The 11,209-nt window shown below is 41.0% G+C and overlaps 2 protein-coding genes across 2 annotated transcripts; both read left to right on the top strand.

Moving 5' to 3' along the window:
- Nucleotides 1–1,244: 1,244 nt before the first annotated feature.
- PADG_07418 (superoxide dismutase [Cu-Zn]) lies at nucleotides 1,245–2,313 on the top strand (the record flags this gene model as incomplete). The annotated part of the gene is made up of 4 exons (XM_010764425.1): nucleotides 1,245–1,257; nucleotides 1,612–1,791; nucleotides 1,882–2,033; nucleotides 2,158–2,313. The coding sequence occupies 4 exons, from the start codon at nucleotides 1,245–1,247 to the stop codon at nucleotides 2,311–2,313; spliced, it is 501 nt and encodes a 166-aa protein (XP_010762727.1).
- A 3,406-nt stretch (nucleotides 2,314–5,719) lies between these two features.
- PADG_07417 (uncharacterized protein) lies at nucleotides 5,720–8,382 on the top strand (the record flags this gene model as incomplete). The annotated part of the gene is made up of 6 exons (XM_010764424.1): nucleotides 5,720–6,109; nucleotides 6,207–6,289; nucleotides 6,347–7,213; nucleotides 7,284–7,445; nucleotides 7,502–7,627; nucleotides 7,701–8,382. The coding sequence occupies 6 exons, from the start codon at nucleotides 5,720–5,722 to the stop codon at nucleotides 8,380–8,382; spliced, it is 2,310 nt and encodes a 769-aa protein (XP_010762726.1).
- Between the last annotated feature and the right edge of the window lie 2,827 nt (nucleotides 8,383–11,209).

Here is an 11,209-nt window from a genome sequence, read left to right as displayed (position 1 = left end):
ACAGTCAATTGGAGAAATCCCATCATATCGGGCGCAAAACACATCGCGATGAACATAGAAATCGTTTCTGCCTGATCCTGGCAATAAATGATGGAATGTGCACAGGAGGGTGCATGAGAATCATGATAATAATAACAATTATGTGTTGTCCTCATCAGCTCTTGGCCTCCTCTTTTGCATCAAAGCGATCATTGTGACACAGTGGCACGAAGGTGTGTTACAACAAGACGTTCCTAGCAACACGGCGGTCGTATTCTGGCCTTCGAAGGACGATCAGACCACGTTATTGGTGATATTAAACACGAATTTGACGTGCATGGTGCTTTCTCGTCATCCCAGATATGGAGAATTGAATGAAGAAAAAAATCAAAAAATCAAAAAATCAAATCAAATCTATCCGCATGTAAATTTAAAAATGGTTTGTTGATATGAACACTAGGGCGGGGGGTTTGGTTCCCGCCACAAGGGATGTATGCGCCCCAATTGATTCTTCATCCTATGAACTCACGGTCACATGAGACGAAATTGATAAAACCCACATAGAAGCATCATGCATACTTCAAAGCTGGGGCCTGGGTTCCATCAGATCTAATGAGTCAGCTGTCAACCAGTAACTATCTCCATTTCAGAAGGGTGTTCGTTCCACTTCTGCACAGAGGTTCCTTAAGGGCCTGCTGACAGAGAGAGTCTCGAGCATGCATTGAAGCAGAACTGGCCCAAGCCAAGGTGTGACCGGCCGAGATGTAGCTGAAAATATCTACAAATAGATCCAAGATGGATGTTTCCGGCATGCAGGCATGAATCAGCATTGCCGTGCTTTTATTCCAATCTCGAATAGCTCTGCAAATAGGTATAGAACAACAGAGCAGACACAGACAGACAGCAAGTTGAGTAGAGCGTTGAAGTCTGCGGACGTCTTGAGGTTTGTTGTTGTCATTCCAAGGAGCGTTCGACGCTGACAAAGCATAGCACGTGGATTACGTCATTCCACCCTGTCCGTCGGGATCTCGGGAAGGGCGGGGATGAGTCAGCGATTCATTGCCCCTCAAACCTTCCGCTGGTTTGTTGTGAACTCAACAACCAACCGCTTAGTTAGACGAGTCGTTGTTGGGTGTGGCCGGGTGTGATTTTCTCCGAGGCCAATTCTTGTCAACTCTCCATCTTCTCATCAATCGTCTCCTCCTCTCTCACAGCCACCGATATCCTTTCCAATTTCCCAATACCCATCTACTATTTTTGCCAAAATGGTCAAGGCCGGTAGGTTATCTTGTTTCCATTTCTTTGTGCTCGGCTATTCATTCCGCCATTCACTCTGGCTACTGCTTGGACCTGGCACTCTGCCATCCATAGAATCCAACCCAATCATCTGATCGAACAGTCTTGCATTTTTCATCCAAGGTCCTTTGGTTCCAGACTAGAAACAGTTATCTAGATCACGCCCTGATGAGCATATTTCCCAAGCAGAACCCATGCCCTCGTTCCTGTGGTTTCACGCCATGCTCTCCCTTTTTTCTTTCTTTCTTTTTTCTTTCTTTCTTCCTTCTCTTTCTTTGGCTCTCTCTACAATAAAGTTGACACATTAACCCCTAAACGGGGCCTTCTCCTTGACAGTCGCTGTTCTCCGTGGTGACTCCAATGTCAAGGGCACTGTAGTCTTCGAGCAGGCTTCGGAGTCTTCCGCAACCGTCATCACATACAGCCTTTCTGGCAACGACCCAAATGCCCTTCGCGGCTTTCACATCCATCAGTTTGGCGACAATACCAATGGCTGCACATCTGCCGGCCCTCACTGTAGGTGCTATTTGCTTCCCTTTGCCCTCCACCGGATACATGAATCTATAAATCCACTTTTCCAAAAGCTAATTTCGGCTACACCAATAGTCAACCCGTTCGGCAAATCCCACGGTTCTCCCACCGATACTGAGCGCCATGTTGGAGACCTAGGAAACATTACCACTGACGCTCAGGGAAACGCTTCTGGCATGATGGAGGATATCTTCATCAAGCTCATTGGCGAACACAGTGTGCTTGGAGTAAGTCAAGCCATTATACCAGATTTCCATACTGGGTAGATTTTAAAAAAAAAAAAAAAAAAAAAAAAAAAAATGGTGAAATGGTGAATAGATACTAACCAGAAATTGTTTTTGCTTTCAACAGCGCACTGTCGTCGTCCACGCTGGCACTGATGACCTTGGAAAGGGTGGAAACGAAGAATCCAAGAAGACCGGCAACGCTGGTCCCCGCCCCGCCTGTGGTATGTATCTTATCTCCCAGTTCTTTGCGAATGGATATGGGTATGGGATCTTGAACTAATTCGATGTTGGTTTCCAGGTGTGATTGGTATTTCTGCATAAATGCATTCAATGACCTCAAAAACGATGTTCATGTCTGGAAGGAAACGACGGAACTAGGGAAATTAGTTAATTCGAACCTGAACTGCAAAATGGAAAGAGGTGGTCCCTAAAAGCATACATTTACTATTCCCCACGTCTGGTTGGGCGAAGCAATCACCGTGCATTAATTATAATTCTATTCGCATCTCGATAGAGAATTGCTAGTGATGATTGGACGCTTCCCGCCTCTTGTATTAGTTGAAAATTCAAATTCACCTCACGAAATATCAAGATTGCCCTGTGGACCCTCCACTTAAGATCTAGTTCTGCTCCCCTTTTTATAAAAAGTCCCACTGAAAGTTTAAGCACCCGAGCTTTGTTATCTCCCAAACGTTGGTACATATTGCCAGAAAACGCGCCAGAGTGAAAAAGGTTTCAGAAAGGGAATGGTGACATAAGAAACCCCACCCAACACGCAGAACTGCAGTAATATTGTTACTAATAGTGATCAATTTCCTATCCAATGGAAGGTCTAAGAACGCTTTGAGTTTCATCTAGATCCAAAGCTTGAATTTGGGGGTTGGGCTGTATAGTGGTGGGAACTGTTTATAAGGCTGCGGAGGGTCAAAAGGAGGGAGAAGCATTGCAGAGGCAATGAGTGGAATTCACCAGGGGTACTAGGTAGGGGCCGAAGTTGCCTGTCGCAAGAAGACAGCAGCAAGGAGATCAAACATGCAGAAAGTTCATTCATAGGCAGCCTAATTCCCCGGCGCCCAGTCACGAAGCAACTTTGTTGGCTGGGGCTTGGAAAATGGAGAAATTCGATAATATTATCATTCTATACACGCAACTGGTGTGTTACTTTCTCTGCAGCAGTCGCGCAACAAGGCTGAAGTCGAGCACCCGCAGGCAACGTTATGTATAGCACAATTTCAAGACAGCTTCCAAGTTTGATAGTATCAATTCGGGCCACTTGGGTAACCAACTACATTCACCATACCATTTGAAATCTCATGAGTCTAATACACGACAGTAATGAAGACCACGCCCCGAGCTGCCAGTGGCAGCATTGCCAAAATGTCCCCAAGTGGTTTGAAGTTAAAATAAGCTTGTTGTGGTCAGGCAAGTTGGGTTGAAACGGACCATTCGGAACCTAAATCATGGAGCCCATTAAGTCGGAGAAACGACCAACAAGAAAATTCAACATTGATCTTTTTCCAAGATGGATGGTTCAAAGCTACATATATATCCCTTCTTCGATTGATCCCCCACCTCCGCAGTCAGTGGATATAGGTGTGTCATGGACCAGATTCCTAAACCCCTAAGTGTATTGAATATCACCACCTTTTCGATGTCTACTTACAGCAGATGGAACTATCTTGATGTTAATCTGGAGTATTATTTGGTATCTGCATAGGCTAACTTCCTCCCAGGTTTATCTCGTTAACCGCACCGGAGTGCCATTTGGAATCATATTATTAGCTTGAGCGGTTGGTTTTACTGTTCAAGACCACTGCACGAATGATAGACTATTACACGTCTATATACTCAGTTTATCATGAACATATCCCAGGGGAAGAGGCGCATCAGCACAGTTCCATCTAGAAATCATATTTTCTCTATCTGCCCAAAATATGGAAACCCTTGTCATCTACGACTTTTTTATACTTGTGGAGTCGAAAGCTAACATGGCTATGCGATAAATCCATAACCAGGGAGTTTAATCTCCCGATTCGCAAAGGGGTGCTGTTCTCAGCAACGTCTAATGTTCCGTTTCATAGATTCAACGTTGGACTTTTTTGTCCGGATATCTTGCCGGGCTAAGGTAATCGTTCAATGCATGAAAACATTCGAGAGCATGTTTTATCGCACTATGATAATCATCTAGCAGCCCAGATTCACTCCTGAACTTTCTTCACCCTCTAACCAGAGAGAACCAGTGCAAGTTTTGGGAAATCCAACGACATTGATATACCGAATGTGTCATGACCTACGAGATGCAGAATCGAAACGAAGAGCCATGACCGAAGGGCCAGGCTATACCCAATTAATTGGTCGCCCTTCTGAAGGGATTTTCCACAATGTATTTCACCATTTACTCGGCCACTTCGTAACACCACACCAATTTTAGTATGGGGAATTACCTCCTTGTGTCTGTCTTGCTTGTCTTAGAGGTAGTCTCTCATACTAAATTAGTGTGAATGGTACAAAGTGGCCCAGGAAGTGGTGAAATACGTTGTACTAGTTAACAAGTTAACTAGTTAAGCGTAGTGTGCGCTTTATGTAATCTCGGTGGCACTGAGAAAGCATCATACGGTTTTGTGCATCTAATTACTGGTGGACGTCGGGCATGTTTCGCAAGGACCCTTGCAGCTTCGTAACTACAGTACCTTGGGCTTAGCTGCTTACACCCAGCTGTTTGATTGTTGTCGCCTAACCCAGGCACCATCTAGGAGCGTTTCTAAAGTTGTATTGTCTCTCTGGGTCTCAGATAGGGACTATTGCAACATCAACACAAAATCGACTTTGTATCATTGTTGAGACCGACAAATGCAGCAGATGACGCGCTCTTGATTTGTCTGCGGAAAGGAGTTTACTTTACTCTTGTGAGGGAACGTGGATTTTGACTGAGAATGCGGATCAGTCCGAATGAAAGAGCAATACAGGGAAGTTTTGCACGCTCCCGATAAGTTTGCAAGGACAAAGACGAATTACGTTGGCAATAATACTCCATATCGATGCTGCCGTTGATAGGACGATCAAGTCACAGCCTCTTGAGAAAGACAAGTTGACCCGTCGATCCCCCATCCACTCAACGGGAGCTTGGAGCTCCCCCTCCAACCCAAAATTTAAGGCGCGGACCTCGGAATCAGTTATGGGCAGCTTTAAGAGAAACAACTAGTAATTTATTATCGAGGACCCAGGCACCCAGATTATGCAAGGCTGTCGTACACTACGAGTTATTAATATTATGGGCTTGATCTGACCCTGGAAACCCTCCCAAATTTACCAATTCAAAATAAGAACTAATAAGCATGCGTTCTGCTTGGGATGCGCCACAGCCATGGATTGGCTTATATCTTCCATGCACTGAACACACAGACCTGTTTCTTCAGATGGTTGGCGGTTGGGTTTTTTGACTCTCGTCCTGACCTCTGGTGGTTCCACTGCTGCACCGTCAGACCCAATTTTTGACTTCCTGGACATTTTTGCTCGTTAATATGGTTGCTGCGGTTCATATATCGAGGTCAGGCGTGGAGCATTTGATGGGATGATATTCCCCAGACCTTAGCGCCCGAAGTCGCTAACTTGGCCTTGAGGCGACCTTTATTCTAACCAGTTGCTCGCCACCTAAACCCTCGCTAGCCAATCTCTCGACAATCGCGATGGAACCCCCCAGCTTCCATTGTCCATTATACATGCAGATGGTACCAGATGTCGACTCTGTCCCACTCACATTACCTCAAAACAATGTCAACAACTTGAAATGGGAAGAAGACCAAGTAGCTGGCTCTCAGCTGCAACAGCTGCAGGCCGTACCACAGACATTGGCCTCGCCGCTGCTCCTTCGACACCAATCCTTTCAAGAACATTTTTCACGACCTCTCTTCCCACCCTCTTTGCAACCGCAAACGAGAGTTCTACCTGGACTTCAATCTCATGGTTATCCTCCGTCGCATATGGAGAAAGAAACTCAGCCAAATCAGTCCTCAGCGAAGCGCTCGGGTTTGGGCTACACCCTGGCCTGTCTGAATTGCCGAGTGAAAAAGATCAAGGTCTGGAACACAATCATGCTAGAATATGAAGTCTCCTTTCCCGAGTTTGATAAAGATCAATATAAAAGGGAGTTGCTGACACACCGTTGCTTTATAGTGTCAACCGGAAGACGGCGGGTGCGACAAATGCAAAAGACTAGGAATTCCATGCCCCGGACCTGAGTTTGATGAACGAAAAAGGTCCGACCCCACATCAGCAGACGCTTTCTATACAAATGATAACATTTTAGCCTTCAGACCATCTTCCAAGCGCTATATTCGAGAGCTACACAGTCAGATTGAAGATCTTCAACAGAAACTTCGTGAGATTGAATTCCAGAAGAAGGTCCAGGCCCGTGAGATATTAACTCTGTACGAGCTCAATCAATTTCCTAGCTACCATCCGTCGTCACTCCCCAAGACACCCCCTGGCAATATTATTGCCTGTCTCTGTGATGGTAGATACCAACTCGATGGCACACCGAGATATGCCGGTCCAACATCTAGCTTGCACCTGACTCTCAAGGAGGATGATAAGAATGAGGTCTGGTCTTCTGTTGAGGCTTGGAAAGAGGGGACTGCAGGATCGTCTCAGAGCGGTGGTTTTGAGGTTGATCCAGACACTCAAAAGTATTTGCTAGACTTATATTGGAAGTACCAACATACGGAGCTACAGGTCTTCCATCAGACCGCCTTCGAACGCGATATGGCAGCCGGGGAAACAAACTTTTACAGTAAAGCCCTTCTTTACTGCATCATGGCATGCGCGGCAAGAATATCTTCTCGACCTAAAATACGTGCCATGGTTCTGCCACCCATTAAGATGCCGGGTAGCAGACAAGCACCTCCAATGGCCGACCGGCAATGTTTATTTGCTGAAGCCTCGAGGTTACTTGAGGAGGAAAGAAATCAAGCCCCTCGGATCACGACGATACAATCATTGCTATTGCTATCCGTTATATACTGTGCATTTGCCGACGACATGAAGGGTTTGTCACTAACCACGGCTGCTTGTCGCCTAGCAATTGACATGGGCCTTCACCGCGATATGTCAAAGGAAAATTTTACACAACTTGAAATGGAGGTACGCCAAATTACTTTTTGGGGTTGTTATGCCTTCGATCGGTATGCATCCTATCCCTCGATCTCAATCTCCCTAGACACATTTACTGATTGTTTTGCGTTCCACATGTAGACTTTGGAGCCTGTATCTTGGTCGCGCCCCCTATTTGAGACTGGATGAAAGTGTGACTATTGCTCGACTACCGAGTTCGGATGTTATACTACCCTTGCACTATCTTATCGCTGGTGCTTGGGTCTCTCTGTTGGAGCTGGTCGGATTCATCGTCGAGTATTTGTACGTCTTGTATCTGAAACATTAAACTATATGATCGAAAGCTAATCTCGCTCTAGGAATAAATATGAACCCACGACGGCAAAAATCAATACTCTAAGTGATCAACTTACTTCTTGGTATCGTCGTTTGGACCCTCAGCTACATTACAAGAGTGATGGGCTTCCTTCAATTGCTATTCTGCAGTATGGGTATCCTTTTGTCCTTAAAATGAAACAGAGCACAAGAAACTGACATTCCTCTCCTCTTGCATCTTAGCATGCAATATTGTGCAGCTATCATCGTCCTATACCGCCCCCTTGCTGGTTTTGGAAAAGATGACTCCCAAAAGCTACCGGGAGCGGACAAGTTTCGAAACATCTGTATAGCACATGCCATCCAAATCACCATATACCTCACAGACTACCGGGCCTATCATAGAAACGCGACTACCCTAAGCGGAGTAGGCCTGCACATCATTGAAATGGCTAGTACTATCTTTATTTCTGACATCACGGAGCGGCACAAGACTACCGACGTGAGCCAAGAATACTCCTACTTGGCCATTTGCGTAAAAACCCTCCTGGAGTTAGAGCAGACATTCCTAGTCGCAAAGAACGTCCGCAAAGTTCTCAAGAAAGTTTTCAATCTGTGCAATCTTGACACGGATCGGATAAAGCAGATACTGAAGAACCCGAGCTGCGGTCTTGAGTCTTCCCCCGATGATGCTACAAATACGAAATCCGGACCCACTTTTGAAAGCAATGATAAAGGCGAGGGAAAAATCGATATGCCAACGCATGGAGATCACCACTCTTCCACGGAACCTCATATGTCCTCTCAAAACAATGCGCAGATTCCAGACCTTTCATTCCCTACGATGCCATATCCTCAGTTCTCTCAGCAAGAGATCTTGTATACATATACGACACACAATGATATGTATCATTTCGGAGAGTGATGACTTTCTTTTATCCGAGCAATTATCAATAGGGCGTCACGGGAAAAAGAAGTGGGGGTGCAGCATAACGAATTGAACAATGGATGCTCATCGCCGTCCCCTCTTCTATTTCTCTCCCCGTATTATTTCCATCCGTTAAAGAACCCATCGATTCAACCCTCGTTTGTCCACATCGAAAATTAGACGTTCACTAATTCCAACTACGAATTGTGGGAGCTATTCAACTCAGTTCTTCGTATATCCACTATTCTACTAGGTCATTATTGGGGTCATTTCGTTGAGATGATCATTTGTTGGTAGTGGTGCATAGTGCTGCAGCACAGGAGGGTGTTTTCCGATGTTTGGTGGCCTTTCGTTTTCGTTCATTTCATCGGTCAGTTGTTACTTACCCATTTTTGTTATCCATGGATATTCAGCCCTATTCGAATATATACGTATAAAAAATTCCTACAGGCTGAATGTTACGCGAATGATACACTCCAGAATTTCGTGTATGGAAAAATAATATTGTTCACTTCAGCTTCGGTACCTCGGTAGGAAGGAATTGTGAGCGAAATACCGCTGTTGAAATGTGAGAATTGCCCCTCTTTCATTACCGGCCATCCACAATTTTGGAGCATCCCTTCACTGCAATCCAAAACCAAACTAACCCGGTTAATCATTCAAAAAAAGTTTAATGCCGTCCAGTAGCACCACAACAACAATATCCAACCTCTTGAATGCAAGAGGTCAATGATGCTTTACTGTGGGCAACCCCGCCATCTATCCAATCCTCAGCAAACCCGAGGCTGCCGATTCATATGGCGAGGCGGAAGAACATCTCAGAGAGTCCTACGACCTCAAGCTGCTTTGGATATCAGGATGGCGATGTACGCATGTTTATATACGCTCTACAATGGAGATGTGCCGAACAGATTTCGGGCTCATTTCTCATCACGAACACTTTGTATGTGAAACCTGAGGGCCGGCTAACTGAGCCCTAGAGATCCCGATAGTGGTAATCGATGACCCTATCAGAGAGCCCAATCGAGTGTGGAAGAGGGTGCATCTGTATTGATTTTTGCGGTTGCACACAATGTATGTTCTGGGCAATTTTATAGTTATACCCCTCTTGCTGCAGTATGACATGAAGCATGCATCTTATCAGATAATCATAGGGCTTGATCAATATACAATACTGATAGAAGCACTCGTATCTCAATGTTCTCAAATGCAAAAGCCAGCATCTCAAAGATCGTGTCCAGAGATCAAAAGAGATTTTCTTTTCGAGATTCCTACTTTCTAGTCAGCCTCTGACTATAAAATTCTATAGAAAATACTCTCCTTTTTTGAAAAGTTAAATGGGCTAAGTTTAATTGTTTCCACCAACGGGCTACCTTCTCTCATCATCATCATCATCGTCATCATCATCATCATCAACCGTAAGTACGGCCTTACCTTCTCAATAGCTCTATGTCCACTGTAGGAACTCTTCAGTTCTAGATCTCCAGAGCAATGAGATGACTAGGATTAAGCCTTCTTAACCCGCAGCGCTGATGAACGTTTTTCTCAGACAAATGCACCAGTTCATTGATTTGAGGTCATACGATTCTACAGCATGAATTCAGCTGTGTAGTTCATAACATGCCCATTTCAAAGTTATATTTGAATATTTTTTTAATTTTTTACATTAGTAAAGTTCTTGAACAATACTATTATATATAAGTTTATAACTTTTCCCTTGAGAAAATCCTAATTAATTAATTAATATTTTTTATAAAAATATAGATAATTCTTTTTATCAATAAAATATACTAAAATATCAATTTTAATATAAAGCTCTAATGAGAATATTCGTCTTTATATATATATATATATATATATTTTAAGTATATATAGTAAAAAATTATATTATTTATCTAGTTAAACTATAATTTATTAATTTTATAGATTTAATTTATAAATACAAATTAATATATAATTGAAATATAAAAAAAGATAAAAAATATTAAAATAAAAATTTTTAATAATAATAATAAAATATAAAAATATAAAGAGTAAAATAATATAAAAATTTAATATTTATTAATTATAATTTTTTATATAAATTTTAAATAATAATATTTAAGTAATAATATTTAAGTTTTAATTATATTATAATTTTTTTTTTACTTTACTAATAAAGATTTTTACTTTAATTTTATTTTATATTTTATATATTAACTATTTTTTAAAGCTTTATTTATTTATTGAAATATAATTTTTTAATTTTTCTTTTAATATAAGATTAAAAATAAATTTTTAAGTTATTTTTTATATTATTTTTTAAATTTTAATATTAATTTTTACTATTAAATTTTCTTTTATATTTTTAATATATTTATATAGATAGATATTTAAGATATATAAATTTAAATATTTTTTTAAATTAATTTTTTACTTTTTTTAAAATTTAAAATTTATTTAATTACTTTATAATATTATATTTTTAAAGTCTTTTTGATATTATTTATTTATTAAAAATATTAAAAAAATATTAATATTAAACTTTTAAGTAATAATCTTATTAATTAATATAAAAATCTTTAAAATTATAAATAACTTAATATTAAAATTTTATATTTTATTTTTAAATTTTAAAAATATAACTTATATTTAAAGTTTAATTTAAAATATATCAAAATAGACTAGTTTTAAATATTTTTATATATTTTTTAAATTATCTAAGTATATTAAAATTTTTTTATTAATTTTTTAAAGTTTTTAAAATATTTATTTCTAATTTAAATTTTTTAAATTTTTTTAATATATTTAATAAATACATATAGATATTTTATTGACTTAAATA

This window comes from Paracoccidioides brasiliensis, assembly GCF_000150735.1.
Source record: "Paracoccidioides brasiliensis Pb18 unplaced genomic scaffold supercont2.11, whole genome shotgun sequence".
Lineage (NCBI taxonomy): Eukaryota > Fungi > Ascomycota > Eurotiomycetes > Onygenales > Ajellomycetaceae > Paracoccidioides > Paracoccidioides brasiliensis.
Note: the sequence above shows the minus strand (reverse complement) of the source record. Positions and strands in the feature narration are given on the sequence as shown.